This window comes from Bos mutus, chromosome 9 (assembly GCF_027580195.1).
Source record: "Bos mutus isolate GX-2022 chromosome 9, NWIPB_WYAK_1.1, whole genome shotgun sequence".
Lineage (NCBI taxonomy): Eukaryota > Metazoa > Chordata > Mammalia > Artiodactyla > Bovidae > Bos > Bos mutus.
The window spans coordinates 74,772,575-74,796,058 of NC_091625.1; the positions used below are offsets into that span (position 1 = coordinate 74,772,575).

Genomic DNA, 23,484 nt, shown 5'->3' on the forward strand with positions numbered 1-23,484 from the left:
TTTAGGTCTCTTGTTGTTCCTGCTCCTGTAATGACCTCCATCTCCTTGTCCATTTAAAGGAAACCTTATCATCAACCTGCCTGCGAATGCTGGAGATGTAAGAGACTCGGGTTGGATCCCTGGGGTGGGAAGATCCCCTGGAGGAGGAAATGGCAATCCACTCCAGTATTCTTGCCTGGAGAATCCCATGGACAGCGGAACATGGCAGGCTACAGTCCATGGTGTCACAGAGTCAGGCACGACTGAAGCAACTTAGCACTTATCATCATTTACACAAATATTATTTGCTTTCTGAAGCTTTTCCTCCTGTCTCCCATCCTCCAGTACTGACAATTAGTTTTATTTAAAAAAAAATAGCCCCTATATATTTCTCATAGCACCTACAATATTTTGATTACACTTAACTGATGACATAGGACTATATCTTCTTGCTTTGGAATCCCCAGTGCCTAGCACTGCACGTGGTGTATATTTTAAAGTGGCCATATGATTAGGTTTGTACCTGTTGACCTGGCTTAATTATTAACTGCAATCTCTTTCACTCTCAAAAGGGCCTTATTGGCAGGTAAGTACTATATGGCCACTCTCTACATAGTATAGGTCTTCCCCAGTGGCTCAGCGATAAAGAATTTGCCTGCAATTCAGGAGACACAGGTTCGATCCCTGGGCCCGGAAAGATCCCCTGAAGGGCATGGCAACCCACTCCAGTATTCTTGCCTGGAGAATCCCATGGACAGAAGAGCCTGGAGGGCAAAAGTCCACTGCGTTGCAAAGAGTCGGATATGACTGAAGCGACTTAGCACACTATATTGGTATGTGAAGTGAAAGTCGCTCAGTCATGTCTGACTCTTTGCGATCCCACCAGGCTCCTTTGTCCATGGGGATTCTCCAGGCCAGAATACTGGAGTGGGTAGCCTTTCCTTTCCTTGCTCCAGGGGATCTTCCCAACCCAGGGATCGAACCCAGGTCTCTCGCATTGCAGGCGGATTCTTAACCAGCTGATGCCTGGTAAATATTTGAATGGATGAATGAGCCTTCGTTTTTCTTTATCAGCTCCAACATCTGAGCAGTTAATTCTATACAATAAATATAATGAGAATTAAAAAAAAATTTTTTTTAAGTTAGTTGCTAATGATGTCTCTTTCCTGAGTCTCACGCCGGTGGATTTAACTTCGCCTTGTTTCCCTGAGCAACAAATCATTCAGTAGCCTTTCGGACTCGCGGCACGGTTTCAGACTTTGCTGAAACTTGTCTCATTTTGTGGATTTCTCTGGTGGCTCAGACGGTGAGAGTTGGACTGTGAAGAAGGCTGAGCGCCGAAGAATTGATGCTTTTGAACTGTGGTGTTGGAGAAGACTCTTGAGAGTCCCTTGGATTTCAAGGAGATCCAACCAGTCCATTCTGAAGGAGATCAGTCCTGGGATTTCTTTGGAAGGAATGATGTTAAAGCTGAAACTCCAGTACTTCGGCCACCTCATGCGAAGAGTTGACTCATTGTAAAAGACTGATGCTGGGAGGGATTGGGGACAGGAGGAGAAGGGGACGACAGAGGATGAGATGGTTGGATGGCATCACTGACTCGATGGACATGAGTCTGAGTGACTCCGGGAGTTGGTGATGCACAGGGAGGCCTGGCGTGCTGCGATTCATGGGGTCGCAAAGAGTCAGATACGACTGAGCGACTGAACTGAGCTCAACTGAACAATGCGGGAGACCCACGTTCAGAAGATCTCCTGGAGAAGGAAATGGCAACCCACTCCGGTACTCTTGCCTGGAAAATCCCATGGAGGGAGGAACCTGGTAGGCTACAGTCCATGGGGTCATTCCCTGATGCCAGTTTTTCATCGATCAACGAATTAATAAGAACCATATAGCCCGCGGTGGAGGCTGAGATGTAAAAACAAAAGGTGTCAGAATCACCACTTAATCCTTGAAAAACTACCTTCAGGTTTAATTCATTACAGCCGGCGCCAAGCGTATGTTTTGCCCAAAACAAGTATGGCCTCCGTCAGAGTCAATTCCCTTTCCCTTGCGGACCAATCGAAATCTAGCATTCAGGGCACCCGGTGTCTTCACTTCCGCCTTGGCTGCTAAAGTCTAACTCTTTTAGCGAGTTCGGACGGTCCGCTTCTTATTCGGAACGGCTTCGGCGGCCAAAGCGGCGAGGGCCGGAGGCGGCGGGCGGGATGAGCGCGACGCCCGGCGGAGGGGTACGGACGCTGCGGGTGCCCGGCCGCCACGGCTACGCCGCCGAGTTCTCTCCGTACCTGCCGGGCCGACTGGCCTGCGCCGCCTCGCAGCACTACGGCATCGCGGGTGAGCCCCCCGGGCGGGGGCGGGTTCCAGCAAAGGTCCAGCTCCTCCCCGTGGTCGGAAATCACTTCCGACAGTAGAAGGCGGGGCAAAAGAAGGCCAAGGATAGCCAAGGAGTTGGCTGGCTTCCTGACCGTTTTTGTCCAGTGTGGGGAGTTGGTCTAGAGTAGAGTATCTCACCTTTCCACTTACTGTGCGGAGGCAGGATGTGTAAGGTGCCTAGTGCCCGTAGTCCTTACTCTTAAAAAGCTCACCAACTCCTTCGCCCACATGACACACACCCCGCCGGGTACGAGTGGCTCTGCGGAGAGCTGGCTGAACCCCACTGGCCCCTCCTACCGGTCCGACCGGACCCACAACACTTGGAAGACGGTCTGCAGGATCACCCCAGTACCGGCTAATTGGACCACATTCACCACAGGCTGTGCGTTGTAAGAATGCACCCTGTTCAGTTCTGTTCAGTCGCTCAGTCGTGTCCGACTCTGCGACCCCATGGACTGTAGCACGCCAGGCCTCCCTCTCCATCACCAACTCCAGGAGCTTACTCAAACTCATATCCATCCAGTCGGTGATGCCATCCAACCATCTCATCCTCTGTCGTCCCCTTCTCCTCCTGCCTTCAATCTTTCCCAGCATCAGGGTCTTTTCCAAGGAGTCAGTTCTTCGCATCAGGTGGCCAGAGTATAGGAGTTGCAGCTTCAGCATCAGTCCTTCCAATGAACAGACGCTAGGAGTTTCCCTGCAAGAACGAGCGAGAAATTCATGAAGCTCTGAGTCCTTTGTTGTCTTGGGAGGAATACAGACATATACAGGCAGTTAGAGGCTCAAGTTAATTGTCTCTGGTTGAAAGGCAGGATTCCTTTCTTGATTTTGGACTTTCTTTTAATTCATTTCCTAGGTCTTGTTTACACACTGAAATTCTATGAAACAATTCATTGCATAATATCAGATCGCGATAGTGGTGGTGGTGTTTTTTTTTTTTTTTTTTGTAGAATCATACAGTTGATAAAAAAGTGATTTCTACAACTCAGAAGGGGAGAAATATTTGCTTTTTATGTTTTCACTATTAGCTTTTAGTGGTTGCAAATTCAGATTTGCAATACTTGCCCACCTTTAAGGTTGAAGACTCCTGAGTTTGTAATGATATTTTAAATTAAATCCTTAAAAATCTCTCTAAAAGGAGTTGGTGTTTTTTTTAAGTCAATCATGTATAAATACAGCTTTTTTTTTTTTCTTCCAACTGTGTAACAAATACAACTTTCTAAAATACACTGATCTTCAGTAAAATAATTCCTCTTTGGTAGGTAATGGTATATCGTGTTCAGCACTTTACTGCCAAGTATGTGGTAAAATCCACCAGGTATGTGTTTTTAAATCACACACAATGTATTTTAGGTTTTTTGTGGAGGCAGTGTGATGTATTATAGTAGAAGGTCCAGTCCCTGGTGTCTGTAAGCCTGAGTTTTCTCACCTGTGAATAGGAATGATCACACATGTTTGGGAGGTTTGTGTGCATGTCATCCTGGCCATAGAAGATGCACTTAAATATCTCTTCCCTGTTCAGCTGTGTCTGGAATCCAGGTCTAGGTGAGACAGTAAATTTAATATTTAATTATTGAAGTACAATGTAGAGAGACAGAAATGGAGAGCATGGTCCTGATCGTTTTGTTTATGTGGCCTCAAGGAACTGTAGGGAGGAATTTGTGACTGTAGTATTGTTCTCAGTTCTTAATACCGCTTTGCCTTGACCTCAACTTTTTTCTCCTTTAGGCAGTGGAACTCTGCTAATATTGGATCAAAATGAATCTGGGCTTAGGCTTTTTAGAAGGTAAGATGGTTCTATTAAAATTATATGTATTCTCTGTTGTTTTTGGTTTTAAATCTTTGTAATCAGTAAGATGTTTTAATTTGTAACATAAAAAAGCCTTCAGGATTTGCATAGTGTGGAACTGATTTTTGCCATTAACTTGTGATTATGTCATTTTTCTTCTAAATCTCTCGTCGTTCAGTATTCACTTATAAATGATAAAACTTAAACATACAGAAATGTGAGCTAGTTGGTATCCTGCTTGACATTCCTGTCTTTGCTTTTTAAAAAAATCTATGTATTTGGCTGCATCAACTCTTAGTTGTGGCACACAGGATATTTTTTGTGTCACATGGAATCCTTTGTTGTGGTGTGTGGCCTTAGTTGTGCAGGGCGTCTGGGATCTTAGTTCCCAGACCTGCATCCTCTGAATTGCAAGGTGGATTCTTAACCACTGGACCACCAGGAAAGTCACCTTTGTGTCTTAGTGTAGGTTAGCTTTACTCATTCAGGAACTAATTATTACCTCTTTCCCTTTCTTCATTCTGTACTTTTCTTATCTATGTGACTGTTAGATTCATTAACACCTCCATCAGAGTTAGTCAAGGGTAGAGAAAGGAAAGGAAATTTCCTCAGAAAATAATTACCTGCTGATACCTCAGGTGAAAGATTTATGGGAAACACTGAAATTATTGATCTAAATTGATATTTTCAAGTGCTTGCTGATCCCTCCTTTGAACCACAGAAGACAGCGAGCACCCAAGTGTGGCAGCGTGTTCTCATGTAAATGGTGTCCTATTTCTAGTTGGAAGCCCTGATGTTAATTTGCTGTGCAGTTCTCTGGCCTTGTAAGTGAGCTGTTCTTTTAAGGTTCTCTGCACTTGTTTCGGAGAAGGCAATGGCAACCCACTCCAGTACTCTTGCCTGGAAAACCCCATGGACTGATGTTAATTTGCTGTGCAGTTCTCTGGCCTTGTGAGTGAGCTGTTCTTTTAAGGTTCTCTGCACTTGTTTTGGAGAAGGCAATGGCACCCACTCCAGTACTCTTGCCTGGAAAACCCCATGGACGGAGGAGCCTGGTAGGCTGCAGTCCATGGGGTCGCTAAGAGTCGGACACGACTGAGGGGCTTCACTTTCACTTTCCACTTTTATGCATTGGAGAAGGAAATGGCAACCCACTCCAGTGTTCTTGCCTGGAGAATCCCAGGGACGGGGGAGCCTGGTGGGCTGCCGTCTATGGGGTTGCACAGAGTCGGACACGACTGAAGCGACGCAGCAGCAGCAGCACTTGTTTCTGCATCTATCAAGTGCCTACTCTACAAATCTCCCATATTTGTGAAGACATTGTGAGATGCTGTGTTAAAATATGTGATAAACTGAAAAAAAAAAAAAAGATTGTTATTGTATGTTCACCTGCCTATGTAACTAGATTTTCTGGTTTTAATTTTCCTGCTGTAGCTTTGACTGGAATGACGGTTTGTTTGACGTGACCTGGAGTGAGAACAATGAGCATGTGCTGGTCACCTGCAGTGGCGACGGCTCCTTACAGCTCTGGGATACCGCCAGGGCCACAGGGCCGCTGCAGGTCTTCAAGGAGCACACTCAGGAGGTAGGAAGGAGATCTTTCTGGGCTAGTTATTTTTCTTTGGTTGAAATCCATTTGGGGATGGACACATGGGGAAATGTCTTCAGGGGACACGAAGTTTAAGTTTTAGTGTTTCTTGTACATGTTAGATGTCACTGGTTATTTGATTATCCAAACATCAAGTACCTCTTGGCCTAAGGAGCTGGGAAAGAAGAAAAGGTCAGGCTTCTCATTAGTCAGTAAAAACGCCTCTGGTAGGAAGTATACTGTGGCACTGTTTCCTCCAGAGGCCCATTACTTTCTTTAGGCTTTAGAAAGGCTATGCCTCCATACACTGCCTTAAAATAGAGGTAGGCAGACTTTTCACCCAGACGTTGTGAGATTGCCTTTAGGGCTTCACCAAGGATTTTCAGAATATATTTAAGCATGAGCATGAAATCCTGAATATAAAGCAGAGCTTACCAAATAAGTTTTAAAACTAAATCTCGTTCATGTATTAGATATTGTCTGTGTGTATGGGTAGCATAGAAAATAGTTTGGCCTTCAGTCATATTAAAATACATATATACTTTTACTGAACATGATAGTAAAAATTTTCTCCTTGGGTGTGTTTTAAAAATTTTCTCAGTAGATCCTTCAAATGAATACTTGCAAATTTACTTTCAAATTTGTGTCCAGCACAGTTCCTGGCTTCAGTAAATGCTTAATAGATGCAAGAGTGTTAGTTTTTTGTAATAACAGAGTAGTTACGTGAAGATTCTAGACATCATTTTTATAGCTCTAGCTATTAAAAATCATAATTTCTGAGATTGTGATGAAAATAATAGAAAATTTCAGTTCTTCCATTTTATTGTGAAGGAGGATCTTTGAGTAGATGTAGTTATGAATGATTGTATTTTGATAGAACCACTGAACACCAAGACAACTTTGATAAAGGAGAAACTTTAGTTTTAGGATGTTCAGTGCAAGAATCCTCACAAAGCAGCATGTCCAGAATTAAGTTGTTTTTGTGGTACCTTCATAATTTTTGCCATTTCCATGTATTACTTATAGTTAACTGAATGTTTTTTCTTTCTTTTTTAAAATTATTTTTCCCTCTCAAAAATTTTTTCTTAAATCTTTGGGCCTTGTATTGCTTATCTGTATAAATTCTAGGGTTGTAACTAACAAATCACAAAGTAATATATCCAGTTATGTTAAATCTGAGATACTGGTTTAATGTTTTCCTTTAAATGAACTTTACATTGTTATTTCACTTATCCTAAAACAGCATATATTTGTGAAACCATGGAACTGATGGCTTAGTATGTACATTTATTTAATGTATGGTAAAATAAATACATAATAAGATTAAATGTAGGTACCAGTTAAAATCATGTCTTGTACAACCAGTGATGTGTGTGTACTGCTACAATTCTGAAAAATACTGTTCTAGAATGTTCTTTGTGATTGCAACTCCATCTTTACTTCATCTCAGTGAAAGTGAATTTCACTCTCTTATATGATAACTTATTTGGCTTTGTTTTTTAAGATTTACTTGTTTATTTTTTGGCTGTGATGGCTGCACACAGGCTTTCTCTAGTTGCAGCAGGCAGGGTACTCTTCTTTGCGATGTGCAAGCTTCTCATTGCCATGACTTCTCTTATTGCAGAGCATGGGCTCTAGGCCATGGACTCCAGTAGCTGCAGTGCATGGGCTCAGTAGTTGTGGCAGACGGGCTTAGTTGCTCTGTGGCATGCGGGATCTTCCCCAACCAGGGATCCGTTTTGCCTTCGTTGCAAATTGTATTCTTAACCACTGAACCACCAGGGAAGACCCTATTTGGCTTTTTGATTGCTCTGTTGGTTAGTTGCTTTCTTAAAACCAAATCTATCTTCAGTATCAACCCACTATTGCTTCTAATGCCTTTCTCTGACATGATGAAACCAAGTCCTGTCCCCGCTTCCAAGGGGAACCCTTGGAAGTAGTCATCATGCCCTCTCTAAGTCTTCTGTCTTCCAGACTATGCATTTGTATTAATAATTCCTTTGGCCTGTCCTCAGGTCATGCAGTCTCTTTATCTTTCACCCTCCTGGTAAACTCCTTTGGGTAATCTCCTGTTTTACAATGTTGCTTTTAACGTTGTAAACCTAATTTATTCCAGAAATATGATTATCAGTGTTGAGCTTTTTATGACTTTGCCACCATGATCTTAAGCCTGTAGTTCTAATAATATTGCTTAAAATGGTTGTAATATTTTCCTGAGCCAAGTTGTAGTACTGGGTTACTTTTAGTTAACTTGAAAAAAGTACCTTTATCTTTGTTGTTTGAGTTACTGTTAAACTAGTAGTTTACAAGTTTTTTTCTATAATTATATAACTAATTTTTTGAAGACATGTTATTACTTGTTTTTTCAGACTTTTATTCTAGGTTGTCCTTCTTAATTTTCTTTTCAAATGCAATTTTTTATAAACGTTTGTATCAGATGCCTTGGCCATTAGAATAAGAGAAAACCTGAGTAAAAGTGCATTCAACAATCAGAGTGTATTATTTCACATAACCAGGCATATGGAGGTGGCATGGGTCCAGGTTTGGTTAATTTAGGCTTGACAGTATCATCAAATACCCAGGTTTCTCCCACCTTTCCACTCTGCTCTCCTCAGTGGATTTCTTTATTCTTACACTTCTATGGTTCCAGTTATTAGCTTGCTGCAAACGTAATTGTGGTTTCGGGCCATGAGTCTTAAATCATTATAACTAGACTCTAAAAAAAAAAAACAAAAAACTTTATTATCAACATAAGCATTACAATCAACACATTTTTGCCATGAGAAATAACTTTATTCCTGTAATATAAAAGTCCGTGCTTTGGTGGGATGTAGTGAACTCTTGGAAAACATTTTCTGCCTCCTGCTGGCTGTGGAAGTGTTATCCCTGCAAAAAGTTTTTAGGATGCTTGAAGAAGTGGTAGTCGGTTAGTCAGAGGTCTGGTGAATATGGTGGGTGAGGTGAGACTTCGTAGTCCAATTTGTTCAACTTTTGAAGCATTGGTTGTGTGGTGTGCGGTTGGGCGTTGTCATAGAGAAGAATTGGGCTCTTGCTGTTGACCAACACCAGAGGCAGGTGTTGCAGTTTTTGGCAGGTCTCACCCATTTGCTGAGCATACTTCTCAGATGTAATGGAATTCAGAAATCTGTAGTGCATCAGACCAACAGCAGACCACCAAGCAGCAAGTTTGGCTTTGGGAAGCGCTTTGGAGCTTCTCAGTCCAACCACTGAGCTGGTCAAGGCTCGTTGTCATATAGAATCCACTTTTTGTCGCACATCACAATCCGATCAAGAAATGGTTTATTGTTGTTGCATAGAATAAGAGAAGGTGATACTTCAAAAGACAGTTTCTTTTGATTCGTGGTCAGCTCATGAGGCACCCACTTACTGAGTTTTTGCACCTTTCCAATTTGCTTCAAATGCTGAACGACCATGGTCGACATTGAGTTCTTTGGCAGCTTCTTGTGTAGTTGTAAGAGGATCAGCTTCAGTGATGGCTCTCAATTGGTGGTCGTCAGCTTCTGATGGCTGGCCACTATGTTCCTCATCTTCAAAGCTCTTGTCTCCTTTGCAAAACTTCCTGAACTACCACTGCACTGTCTGTTTGTTAGCAGTTCCTGGGCCAAATGCATTGTTGATATTGCAAGTTGTCTCCGCTGCTTTATGACCCATTTTGAACTTGAATAAGAAAATTGCTTGACTTTGCTTTTTGTCTAACATCATTTCCATGGTCTAAAATACATATGAACAGCAAGTAACAAGTCATTAGCAAAACAACATAAAGTGAGAAATGTGCATTTAAATGATGTATAACATAACCACATTTACTTAAGAATCAATTTCAGTGTCAAATGGCACATTTCGACAGTGCAAAAAGCTCAATTACTTTTGCACCAGCCTAGTATCATCTCACTATATGCCCAGTCTCAACTCTGTCACTTGTGAGGTAAACAAGCCACCACTCATGTGCTATCACCTGAGTAAGTTCACCCATGGTATGAGCGAGGAAGGGACAGAGCTTTCCCTAAAGGACAGAGCTGTGATTCATTGAGCAAGGAGAAAGGGAGATTGGTGGTTGGGAAGGTACCCATCAGTGCATGCTGCAATATTACTTCTTGTCTTTGTCATGATGGTTAGTAAAAGTCAATCCACACCAAGCAGGATAATGAGTGGAGGACTGTCAGGCCCTCAGAAAAGTCGTCCTCCATGAGATTAAGAGAATTTCTGGTGATCGTCCTAAAAGCTCAGTATTAAAATACCAAGTATCTGGCATTTTTCATTAGAGAGAAATACAGCATTTATTTAAAGTTTGTCTCTTACACCAAGTATGCAGAAATACTTAAAAGGACTGATTTAAAACCAAACAGTTTTGAGGAGCTACTAAATATTCGTTGAATATTCAGGAAACAGTGTTGAATAAATTAAGTTTAGCCATTAGTTTTCTGATAGATGAATAGTCACTGAAGCAAAAAGGAGACATCCAAGACCTAGATGTATTTTAGGCCTAAAGGAATGAAGGTGACATGAAAAGAAAGAAAAGCATGGACATTTTCCCTTTGCATGGCTTCTAAACTTAGCATCAAAGCAGGAATTGCTTTTTCTCTGTATTGTTTAACTGTAGAGGCCATTATGTCTTTTGAGCCCCATAGAATGCCTTTAGCTTAGCCTGCTGTTGAATATATAATTGGAATGGAAGAATGAGAATATTTTAAAAGATTCAGCAAGAAGGAGAAAAAAGAGTGAATTGAGACTTTTGTTTCTGACCTCATGGCTTATAGCATAGTGCCGTTGAGAGTGAGTTAAAAGTGACTTTAAAGATGACAGATTCAGTTTAATACTTCGACATCTGATTCTCAGTGTGCTTTTTACAGTTTTTAAAAATAGTTAAAGTTTGTCTTCATTGTCAAATAGTGAGGCATATCAGTTTGCTGAAAAACTTTAATTAAGAGATATTTGATCTATTTAAAGTCTTTGATCATGAATTGATAAATAAAGAATCAAGGCATTTATCCTGCTTTTCCTATATGAATTTCATTGTGGTGTAATCAAATAGTTGGTGTGCAAAATTTCTTGTAATAGAATCTTCCTAATACAATAGGAAGCTAAAAAAAAGACTGAACTGAATGGAATCAAGCCTCTAGATCTAAATTCCAATTTAAATAAAATAAGAAGGGTAGAGGAAAAAGTTGAACACTACCATGAGGAAACAAGTCAAATTCAGAATGTAGAACATTCCGTAGGACCAATAATTTTGTTTCTTCAACAAATAAATGTCATTGGTGGGGTAAGGCGGCAGGAAAACGAAGGTGGGGAGGGAATTTTCTTAGATTAGAAAAGATTTAAGAGACATAACAGCTGAGTATAAAATATGAACTTTGGATTCTCGTTCAGATTCGAGTGTGCATGCTCCATTGTGACTGACTTTTTGCAACCCCATGGACTGTAACCCACCAGGCTCCTCCTTCCATGGAATTTTCTAGGCAAGAATACTGGAGTGGGTTGCAGTTTCCTCCTCCAGGGGATCTTCCTGACCCAGGGATCGAACCCACATCTGTTGCATCTCCTGCACGGGAGGCGGTTTTTTTTTTTTTTTTACCAACTGCGCCACCTGGTAAACCAACCAGAAAAGATGTTTTTGATGCAGTTAGGGAAATAGGAATATGGACTAAGTATTAGATGATGTTAAGGAGCTGTTGTTAATCTAAGGTGTGAAAATGGCCTTGTGCTCATGTAAAAGGTGAAAACATTCTTACTTCTGAAGTATTTGTGAATGAAATAGTCTGATGTTAAAATACTCCAACAGTCGTTCAGTTGGTAACAGAACAGATGAAATAGGATGGGTAAAATGTTGATAATTAAGGAAGGTGTGTGTTGGATACCTGAGGATTTGTTATGCTGGTTTCTCTGCTCTTATGTGCATTTTAAAATATCTATAATGGAAAATACTTTTTAATTTGTTCAATATTTAAAAAATGCAGCCCTTTCTAATCGCTCAGTAATTTAAAATTCAGTGTCCCTTTCCTTTGTATTGATACAGATAAGTATGAACATTCTGGATACAGTTTTTATTTGATGATTTTTAATTAAATAGGCCAACTTGAAAAAGGGCAATACTGTGCAGTAGATTAAAACTGAGCACTATGGGAATTGGATTCAGTAATAGAATCTGTCCTCCTCAAACTGTGGTTTTGATGAGATTCAGATTTCATAAAGCCCCACAAAGTATTGTTCAGTGTTTTTTTTTTTCCTTTTTGCAATTTCCCAATTAATTTTCTTCACCACTACCAAGAGTAATCTCATAAAATAGGCCTTCAGAGGACCCTGTTTTTAAAGTATAGCTGCATATCGCTCTTCCTTTTATATTTAACTTAATCATTTGCCATGTCCGCTCTTTGAATGGGAGTGGAGCCGGGAATTGGGACTGGGGAAAAGATAGAACCATAGACTGATGTGAGATACGCTTTCCATCCAGATTGTTTCTCTGTTCCTCATTCAGTCCAGAAACTTAGATTAACTCTCTGTCTGCAAGGAACTGTATGAGGCCTAACAGGGAAGATGAACACGTCAGGCAAGGTCCTTTCCCTCTCTAGGAAAGAGAGGCTTAAGCTGCTGGGTTATCTAATTTGGAATGTAATACATGCTGTGAATGTACAGAATGCTGCGAGAGGGGAGGATCTGGCCTGGGGGAAGGGACCGGGAGGACATCCTTGAGTCTGGGGAGACAGTTGGAATGAACTATTCAGGTGGAGATGTCAGAGGACAGGGTTCAAGGCAAAAGAAAGTGTTCGCTTGCAAGGGAAGGGCTGAGTCTGTGTGCCTGGAGCAGTTAGCATTTTGGCTGTTATGATAAGATCAGTGGAAGAATACTGCAGATTTAAAAATTTCCCTATGATACATTTCGTGCATATAAAATATATGTGAGTTGGAAAAATATATAGTGAGCACTTACATATTCATCATTTAGGTTAAGAAATAAAACATTACCTGTACCATTGGAGCCCCTGGTTACTGCTTCTGTCCTTCCTGTAGCTTCTTTTTTTTCTGAGTCAGTCCTTCATCCTCCTCTTTTCCCAAGAGCAACCATTATCCTGAATTTTCTATTTATATCTTCTTTATGTTTCCTTTTAGTTTTATGCATATACATGCACTCCTAATTCATGCATAGTTTTGCATGATTCTGACCTTTGGCTGAAAAGCAACAGCATGAGTGAATCTGTTGTTGAGTGAAGATGGGAGGCTGTAGGAGCCATGTAGTGAGCAGCAGAGTGTGAGACGATTAGATAGCATCACCAACTCAGTGGACATGGATTTGAGCAAACACTGGGAAATAGTGGAGGTAGAGAAGCCTGGCATGCTGCAGCCCATGGGGTCACAGAGTCAAATCCCACTTCCCAACTGACCAACAGCAAATGGGTAATGGATTGGAGGTGAACAAGAATGGAGGAGGGAGTAGTCAGAAGCATCCTGTAATGTAGGTGGTCGCTTATGGTTGATGGTTGTAGCCTCTTCAGAGAAATTACATACAAACTCATGGCCCTTTGGAGTCTTGTTGCTCTGAACCGTTTGACCTTGCTGGTCTTAAGGTGTGATAAGCTTGTTTCCTTCTTCAGGCTTGCTCTTTGCTTTGGAAACCTTTCCTCTCAAATCTGCAGGGTTCTGTCTTACTGCACTCAGGTCTCTGTTCAGAGACATCTTCACTTAGGACTTTACTGAGCAGTGACCTGTCCCCCTCCCGACCCTTGTTATTATTTTCTAGTCTTCTTACTCTGCATTATTTTTCTGAATAGTTTTTTTTAATCGCAACCTGAAATTATATACTTATAGCGCATCTTCCCTTGCTAAAGTATAAGATCCACGAAGGCTGGTACTTTATCTGTCTTGCCTAACACTATACTCTTTGTCCCTTGTTCATAGTAAACATTTATTGAATAGATTTGACTTGAGGTTGGGATAATGGAATCCAGTCATTCCTTTTTGGCTGTCTCCCAAACATCTCTCTTGCTGTACATTTTTTTTCAGGACTTGAGGTTAATGCCCAAACCCTGTCCTTCCTAGACATTTCCACTTGACTATCAGGCTGTCACCTCAAACTCACCATGTCTAAAATTACACATTATCACTCTTCCTCCAGTCTTCAGTGGTGTGAATGCCACCATCGCTGACAGTCCCCAGGCACAAAACCTTGGTCTTATCTTGCAGCGTTCACTAGTTCCCATCCCTAGGGAGCTTTATGTCCCCATTTATGTCTTTGAGGGAGTTCCTGGTCACTGTTTTCACCTCTGCCTTCTGCTATTGACATTTTAGCCAGCCTTCAGGGCCTCGCTAAGATTCTTCCCTTCTGGGCATCAAGCTGAATTTTCCATCCCATCAGCTTTTGTATTCATGGTCTACAGTTTTTGTGTTTTAAACATAGTATCCTGGCTTACACTGTTACGTTTCCATGTCCCAGTATTTTAAACACAGTAAAGCAAACAAAAAGTATTTATTGATTGAGTCACCTTTGTCTCCTTCTTTTTTAGCCCATTTTAAACCTCACCACGTGTGTTCTATGCTCGGTCTTGTTGTCCTAGACCTTGATGTTTGTCACTTTGTCCTGTGTCACAAAGCAGAGCTGGCAGCAGCACTGGCAGCAGCATAGTTTTCATACCTCCTGTCTTTTGTTATCTTTGGGGCTGGGTTTTCTCTGAGCCCATGGAGGCTCTTAAAGTTTTAAAAATGAGAAGTCATAAGGTTTCAAGTCCTGTGTCACATTGGAAATGTGTAGGGGCAGAGGAGTCTGAGCTAATGATGTTAGCAGTAGCTCTTTATAATTACTTAGCAATGATGCAGGTTGTAGAGATAAATTTGGTTTTTTAAATCATTATATTGCAATGAGCACAGACTCTTTCGGTCTCAAGATCTTCTCTGGTTGCCTCCAAGCTTGTCTTTTTCCATCCGTAACTGACAGATGACTGCAGCACCTCTTTGGATTTTGCTGACCCCACTGTGTACTTTATGAGCTACTCTGTTGCTGGGTTGTGATTTCTTTGGTGTTCTAACTGCTCTTCTCTCTTTTTTAAGAATACAGGCTGCAGCTGGGCCAGAACTAGAGTGGTGAAGTGCTTACCTTGGGTATATAATTTAAGTAAAGTGAAAGTGAAGTTGCTCAGTCGTGTCCAACTCTTTGCAACCCCATGGAATGTAGCCTACCAGGCTCCTCCGTCCATGGGATTTTCCAGGCAAGAATACTGGATTGGGTTGCCATTTCCTTCTCCAGGAGATCTTCCCGACCCAGGGGTTGAACCTAGGTCTCCTGCATTGTAGGCAGACACTTTACTGTCTGAGCCACCCCAAAAAACTTCCCAGGTGGCATTAGTGCTAAAGAACTCACCTGCCAATGCGGGAGACACAACAGACATGGGTTTGATCCCTGGTCAGAAAGATCCCCTAGAGGAGGAAATGGCAACCCACTCCAGTATTTTTGCCTGGAAAATGCCATGGACAGAGGAACCTGGCAGGCTACAGTCCACAGGGTTGCAAAGAGTCCGACAGGACTGAGTGACTGTACACAAAAAGCTCAGTAGTCAAGATAAATAATCTCTTGTGTTCATGCTAAGTCGCTTCAGTCGTGTGTCAGACTCATTTCCTGGATGGGCAGGTGTGTTCTTTACCACTAGCGCCACCTGGGAAGCCCTGAACAATCTCTTAATGCAGTATTTTTGAAATCAAATTTAATGTAAATCTACAATGAGCAAAATATCAAAGTTTTAAGTAAAGGCAGAATCAGTGTTACTAATTTTTTTGGTTTTAAACTCAGGTTCCAATATGGCTAGGCATAGCATTAGGCAGCAGAGAACAGGGAACCCATACTTTAGCTGCCACAAACCCCAGACAGTCATACTTCCTACATAAATATGGTAGAGTTTTTAGATTCAAGATAAACCTGCTGGCTGTTCACACTTAATGGCATATTATTGGGTCTGGGGCAGGACTGCTTTTGTGAAGTTTAATTATGCACATAATTTAGTTGAACTTAGCTTCCAGTAGTGATCTGTATATGACCTCTTGTATCTGATAACAGGATTAAAACAGTTTCCATACATTTTCAAATAATTCACTTGAAGTGGTTTACTGAGAGCAGCATTAGATAACTGAAGCTGTTTACCAAGAGATCTGAAAGGAAAACCTCGTTCCTCTATGCTTTTATCAAGAAAGACTAAAACAGGGATATTAATTGAATTTTAATACTTTCTGATAAACTTTGGCCTGGCAAGTGTTTTTAGATGACTAACTTCCTAATCTTCTCTGATGTTTCTTCAGGGTGCTGCAGACAGTGATTTATTGGGAGGTTTAAGCATATGTATAATTTGTTTTAGTGGAAAAGGTCTTAGAAATACTCTGTAGGATTCTCAACTCTGTAGAGTAGAGTCTTATCTGTTAGGGGTAAGTCTAGGGACATGGACACGATGACCTTTCTCTGACACCATGTGGAGATTTGTAGAGCTTTGATGTTTTAACCAAGTGAATTAGTTGTTCTGAGTGACTATTCTGTTATAAACAGATAAGATGTAATGTTGAACTTGATGCTCTTTCCTTTTTAAAATTTATTTATTTTAATTGGAGGATAGTTACAGCACTGTGATGGTTTCTGCCACACATCAGCACGAATCGGCCATAGGTATACATGTGTCTCCCCCGCCCCAGCTCTTTCGCTTTATAAATGACACTTTTAAATGTTTTAGGTGTACAGTGTTGATTGGAGCCAAACCAGAGGTGAACAGCTTGTGGTGTCTGGCTCATGGGATCAAACTGTCAAACTGGTATGTCAGTATTACTGTATGTAAAACCAGATAGTCCCTTCCTCAGAGTGTCCACTCGAGTTTTTTATTTTCTAGAACATACTTCTCTTGCTTGTCAGTTAGCTAATTTTCTTTTCAAAAAACATTATACTAAAGCGTTTATTAGAATTTAAAATTTTCTAATCTTTGAGCTATAAATAATTAGCTCAGCATTGATTATTTTGGCCTCTTAAATACTATATTGCTTTATATAAAAATACACTTTACATAAATCCTTGAGACATTTGTGTATATTGTATGTGTATATACATATTAATATATATATATGATGTATCATATATAGTATATATAATGCATACATTTTAATTTACTTCTGTTAAGTAATTAATCTGTTCCTTTATTTGTAGTGGGATCCAACTGTTGGAAAGTCTCTGTGCACTTTTAGAGGCCATGAAAGTGTCATTTATAGCACCATCTGGTCTCCCCACATTCCTGGCTGCTTTGCTTCATCCTCAGGTAAATAATACATTTACCAAAAACCTTGTTTGTGATGAATGGTGACCTCACTTTCCCCAGAAGGTGGCGCTGTGTACCTTAGGTTTGGAGAAGTAAGCATTCCTACTTGAACTCTTGAGACTATTTCATTCTTTCTTAGTCTCTAGACAAGAATTAGCCAACCTGCTTCTAACCTTTTCCCTTAACATGTACTTTTTTGGTGAGATGAGAGGTAAGGAACAAAGTGAGGACTCTGACATCGAACTTGATTGAATTTGGAAACTCTCTTCAGTGGTCGATTGTGGGACCTCAGGGTGATGTGATGACTTTTCTCATCAGTAAAATGGGGCTAAGAATGTCTGACTTGTGGAGTTGTTCACAGGATGAAATAAGGAAATACAAAATGTCTCGCACATAGTTAACCTCCTTTGCTTGATATTTACCCCTCTTTTAGGAATATTCTCTTTAATTCATTGCCACTAAGCCATAGCAAGACTGTATTTAGTATGATCATTTTTCCTGTTTGCTTTTAATGTATGTCTTCAATTCTAAGATTAAGGAGATACATACATTTATATATCTCTATATTTTTTAATGGAGAGAAGTCCTTTTACAGACATTTAAAAATTAGACTTTGTACTGTTTGCATGAGGGTTTACAAATTTGGTTCTTTTAGGCTGATTCATAAATCATGTATAATCTGAACAATATAACATACATAATTTGTAGAGAAACATCGCACAGCTTGTCTGCAGTCCATTTAAAACAACATGGGCCACCTGCCAAATGGTCATGGAAATACTGGTCCGCATCTTCACTCGCCCCTGGCTGCTCCAGAGCACCTCTCGCCTGGCTGTGTGCCTTTCTCTCACACCCTGCAGCCCTGCCCTCACAGCGCATGCGCCCGGCCCTCACAGCGCTTGTGCTTTCTTTCTTTTACCTTTTTTCCCACCAGCCTAGCCTGTCATACTTCTGTGGTCCTGGCTTTACATGAACAAGTTCAGTGGCAAGGTCCTCCCAGAGGGTGAGGGGGAGAAGAGGCCTGAGACAGCAAGAACAATTTTCCTTTCTGTCCCTGGTTAGAAGGTAGAGTCATTCCCAGTGGGGAAATAGTACATTGGAAGTCAGAGTTATATTCATGTGGTTTAGAATGGAATATTAATTCTTAGTAATATCATAATATCTGTCACACCATGACTTTTCATAATGTAAATTTGACAACCACAACTATTAATGAACAAATATGATTTAATTAACGATTAATTCATGATCTGTCTAAGGTAGGTCATAACCAGTTATGAATCTTTCCAAGTTGGAAACCAGTCTAGCTCCTTTTATTAGTTACTGAGCTGCTTTGGCTTAGATGGCTTTACCTTTGGTTTGTTGATCAGAATAAGGTTGCTAAGTCTGAGTAACAGTTACAGTAATGTATAACATGTGTTAATTAATCATAAATGTTTATCGTGATTGACAAGATAATATCAGCACTCTTTATTTCTTGTTTCTTGTATAACTATCAAAAAGTAAATTTATGAAGAGAAAACAGAAATGGTATCCCTGAAAATTTCTATTTGAGCATATACATAGTAAAGAAATTCAGACAACACAGAGACATGCCAAATAAAAAGTGCGTGCTCATCCCCCCTCTCCTATAGAACTGCTGTTAATGACATTTTCTTGTATTCCTCCATAAAAACTCTATGCCCATTCCAAAATATTAAAGTTTTTTGTTTTCTAGAACATACTTCTCTTGCTTTTCAGTTAGACAGCTAGTTTTCTTTTCAAAAAACATTATACTAAAGCGTTTATTAGAATTTAAAATTTTCTAATCTTTGAGCTGATTAATAAAAAAGGAGGGGTTGTGGCATAGTAAAAGTTGGGGGAAGCTCTAAAACTCTCACTGTGCCTTTGCCATTTCAAGAGAGACAAGAAAATTTGCTTCCCAAGTTGTGTACTTGCAGTGCCCTTCTTTGCATATTTTCTTTGCTTGAATTGTTTTCCTATATTTCCTATAGGGCATGTGTCTTCTTCAACATAGCTGAGTGCCTTACACAAGCAAACACTACAGTTTTTTGATTACTATTATATAAGCTATGGAAATAACCATATTATCAAATTTTTAAAAACATATTTAAGGTTAATTTTGATTGTCGAAAGGGATATTGTTGGTGAATCATTCAGATCGTTAGTGAATGTCTGCTGTTGTCTGGGCACTGAAGATACACTGAGCATGTAGTCCAGTGGGAAAAAGAGCTGCTAAGAAAAAAAACCTAGGGACAGCAATGATGAGGAGCGTGAAGTTCTTTGAGAAAGAGGTCACAACACAGTGGTTAGGGACATGGACTATGGAGCTGGACTTCCTGTGATCAGATTCTCCTTTCACTGCCCTTACATGGCTTCAGTCATGCTACTTAACCTCTGTCTCTTCATTCCTCATTTTAAAAGTAAGAGTGATAATAATAACCTGTGTTGAGGAGTTTTGATGAGGATTAAGTGGATTAATTCAAATACAAACTTGAAGGCTTAGAACCGTGCCTGGCACAGCATAAGGGCTCTCTGAGTGGCGCCTCCTGTCATTACCGTGTATGTTCAGGATCCGTGGGAACACAACAAAGGGTTCTTTGAGCTTGAGCTTGTCAAAATTGGCTGGTCAGAGCAACTTCCCTAAGGAAATAGTGTTTCAGCTGCTACCTTATGAACAAGTAGATGAGGAAATGAGAAGTGGGAAGTAAAGGGATGAATGTGGAGAGTATATGGCATGTTGGAGGAAGATTTGAATGATCTTTGCATGTATTATGTGCTATAAGGATTGAGAGTCAGTGCTTACCTGGGAACTAAAACTCTGGGAACCGAGTTTCAGGTAACTTGCTCTGGGTAGAATCTGAAATGTCTGCTTGTATAATAACATACCTATCCAGTGATCCTGAAACCTGGCCCACCATCGAAGTCTGTTGCTGTTGTTTAGTCGCCAAGTCGAGTTTGGCTTTTTTGCGACTCCATGGACTGTAGCCCACCAGACTCCCCTGTCCATGGGGTTTTCCTGACAAGAATACTGGAGTGGATTGCTATTTCCTTCTCCAGGGGGTCTTCCTGACCCAGGGATCAAACCCACGTCTCCTGCACTGGCAGGTAGATTCTTTACCCCTGAGCCACCAAGGAAGAGGAAGCTTAAAAAACAACAGAATTCTAGCCTTCATCTTAGTCCTACTGAATCAGATGCCTCTGAGAGGTGTATGTTTTAATCACCCTAGCCGAGTCTAGTGATGAGCCTGATTTGGGAAACACTGTACTAGTCTGCGATGTTGCTCTGTTTAAGATGTCTAATGAGTAGCTTATTTCTGTTGATTCAATGGAAATTTTGTGTTTATTTTTAATAGAAATATACTTGTCTTTTAAAAACTCTACAGAATGGTTTCAGTGTTGAATTCAAAGAAGTGGTTTCCTAAGATTGAGAACTTAGTTTTTTTCCTGAGTTTTGTCAGTTATAGTTTGAGTTATATTATAGTCTTTTATCCATTAATTCTCTTTGTTTTCTTGCTTATAGACAAGAGTTTGCTATGAAACATACTATAATATTTGCATAAAATCATCTCAGCTGTAAAATTCATGGTTGAGGAACACAAAGTTGTAAAATATTTGTCTTCACAAATATTAAAAATGATAAGCAGCTTATATAATTGGCAGTCAAGACATAGTTTTATGTCTAATCCTGTGGCACGCATATAGCTAACTATATCATTCAACTGCTTATAACAGTTTATATTTTAAGATAGTATATAATAACATGGGCTTCCCTGGTGGCTCAGATGACAAAGAATCCACCTGCAGTGCAGGAGATCTGAATTCATTCCCTGGGTTGGGACGATCCCGGAGAAAGGAATGGCTACCCACTCCAGTATTCTTGCCTGAAGAATTCCATGGACAGAAGAGCCTGGCGGGCTACAGTCCATGGGGTTGTAAGGTGTCGGACACGACTGAACACCTAACACTTTCATTTGCATGAGAATATAATATTTAAGTTTTTCCAAGAATTTGATCACCTTCAAAGTTGTAATACTAAATTTGTCATTAGCTAAGTTAAGACAAACCAAAAGGAAGTAGTACTTTGACATTCAGATCTTCCATAGCAGACTTCTCTAAGGGCATTGGTTTTGTTTAGTTCGTTAAAGTTTTATTCTTACATAATTCACATTTCCAAATTATATGAGATGGAAGGGAAGAATATTTGAGCTCTTTACATGAGGAGGATTAATATGAAGTAAACTTTCTTTTGAACCAAGAAAACCAAATTACTGCTATTACCGACTCCATATAATTGCATAAATCATAGCCATGCCTCAATGTGTGGAGTCCAGCAGTTTGAAAAAAACATCATTCTACTCAAAGAAAAAAGTCATCTGATAGGCATCTGGCATTTCAAATAAATTAAATTATTTGGGCCCAATATGCATCTTTTGCTGTTCATTTCACTTCCTGGTTTCAGATTCACCGTTTACACTCATTCTCTTTACCCAGCTTCTTCTTAATGCCACAACTTGAATTAGACATGGTAGTAGCCAGCACTTCCTGTACCATATTATGCACTTAAATTCACTGGTTTTGTTGCCAGTGGTGAGTCTGCAACTGATAAGAGAAGCTGGTAATTCAGGTGGGTCTGTGGCACTGCCCCAGGGCCCTGGTAAACGTCTGGCTGACAATGAAAGGCCAGTTGTCTGGAAAATACAATTAAAAAAGCAATATAAATATAGATGTCCTGGTGGCTAAAAGAGTTGAATGAGTCATGGTACCAGTTGGCCAGAAGGTCTCTCCCCTACCTGGCAAATGAAATGAGGAGGAGGAAGTGCCGAATGTGTGCAGCAGAAGAGGAGTTCTCGGCTCCTTCAGAGCACTTCTCACTCTTTTTGTGCTCTTTAAGTTAACTGCCAGAGGGGACAACCTAAACCATAGTCTTTAAAAAAAAAAAAAAAAAACTTTGCCTGACTATGCTGGTGAAGAACCAGAATATTGTCAGAGAAATTTGATAGAGGCATCCACCCAGCCGTTGTGGTTGTTATTTGTTTAATCTTTTGTTGAAGTATATAATACACACACAGAACAGAGCCTAATTATAGCCTGATGAATTTTCACAATGAACACACCTGTGTACTGGGGCTTCCCAGGTGGCACTAGTGGTAAAGAGTCTGCCTGCGCATGCGGGAGACTCCGGAGACCTGGGGTCTCAGGACCCAGGTCAAGAAACAGAATGTTCTCAGAGGCCCCTTTTACATTCTTCCAGTCATTACCCACCCCTGTCCATTCGAGGGTGACCTCTGAACTGCCTCCTAATAGCATCGATTAATGTTACCTGTTTTTATGTTGTGCTGTCTTGGTTTCTTTTGCTCAGCATTATGTTTTGTGAGATTCATCCATATTGTTGCTAAAATTACTAGTTACTTCTTAACTCCTAGTCCACATTTATTGTAATGTTTCGACATTGTAAAGCATTCACATACACCCATAGAATGTAATTATTAGGATGAACATGAGCTCACTGAACTTTAAACAATGCTTTGAAGTGAAGTGAAGTCGCTCAGTCATGTCCGACTCTTTGTGACCCCATGGACTGTAGCCTGCCAGGCTCCTCTGTCCATGGGATTTTCCAGGCAGGAATACTGGAGTGGGTTGCCATGGCCTACTCCAGGGGATCTTCCTGATGCAGGAATCGAACCCATGTCTCCTACATCTTCTGCATTGCAGGTGGATTCTTTACCATCTGAGCCACCAAGGGAGCCCTTCAGACCTGATCGGTTCGGTTCAGTTCAGTTGCTCGGTCGTGTCTGCAACATCCGTCCTTCCAAATGAACATTCAGGACTGATTTCCTTTAGGATGGACTGATTGGATCTCCTTGCAGTCCAAGGGACTCTCAAGAGTCTTCTCCAACACCACGGTTCAAAAACATTAATTCTTCGGTGCTCAGCTTTCTTTATAGTCCAACTCTCACATCCATATATGACTACTGGAGAAACCATAGCCTTGACTAGATGGACCTTTGTTGGGAAAGTAATGTCTCTGCTTTTTAATATGCTGTCTAGGTTGGTCATAACTTTTCTTTCAAGGAGTAAGTGTCCTTTTATTTCATGGCTCCAGTCACCATCTTTAGTGATTTTGGAGCCCAGAAAAATAAATCTGCCACTGTTTCCATTGTTTCTCCATCTATTTTCCATGAAGTGATGGGACTGGATGCCATGATCTTAGTTTTCTGAATGTTGAGCTTTAAGCCAACTTTTTCACTCTTTCACTTTCATCAAGACGCTCTTTGGTTCTTCTTCACTTTCTGCCATAAGGGTGGTGTCATCTGCATATCTGAGGTTATGATATTTCTCCAGGCAATCTTGATTCCAACATGTGCTTCATCCAGCCCAGTGTTTCTCATGATGTACTCTGCGTATAAGGTAAATAACCACAGTGACAATATACAGCCTTGACATACTCCTTTTCC

At 40.6% G+C, this 23,484-nt stretch overlaps 1 protein-coding gene across 1 annotated transcript in view; it reads left to right on the top strand.

The window, feature by feature from the left end:
- Positions 1 to 2,039: 2,039 nt before the first annotated feature.
- Positions 2,040 to 23,484, top strand: part of PEX7 (peroxisomal biogenesis factor 7) — a 78,856-nt gene continuing 57,411 nt past the window's right edge. The window contains exons 1-5 of the mRNA XM_005899100.3: positions 2,040 to 2,316; positions 4,084 to 4,141; positions 5,579 to 5,729; positions 16,454 to 16,531; positions 16,918 to 17,026. Coding sequence (XP_005899162.1) covers positions 2,187 to 2,316; positions 4,084 to 4,141; positions 5,579 to 5,729; positions 16,454 to 16,531; positions 16,918 to 17,026 — 526 coding nt within the window. The 5' untranslated portion in view covers positions 2,040 to 2,186. The remainder of the gene's footprint in view (positions 2,317 to 4,083; positions 4,142 to 5,578; positions 5,730 to 16,453; positions 16,532 to 16,917; positions 17,027 to 23,484) is intronic.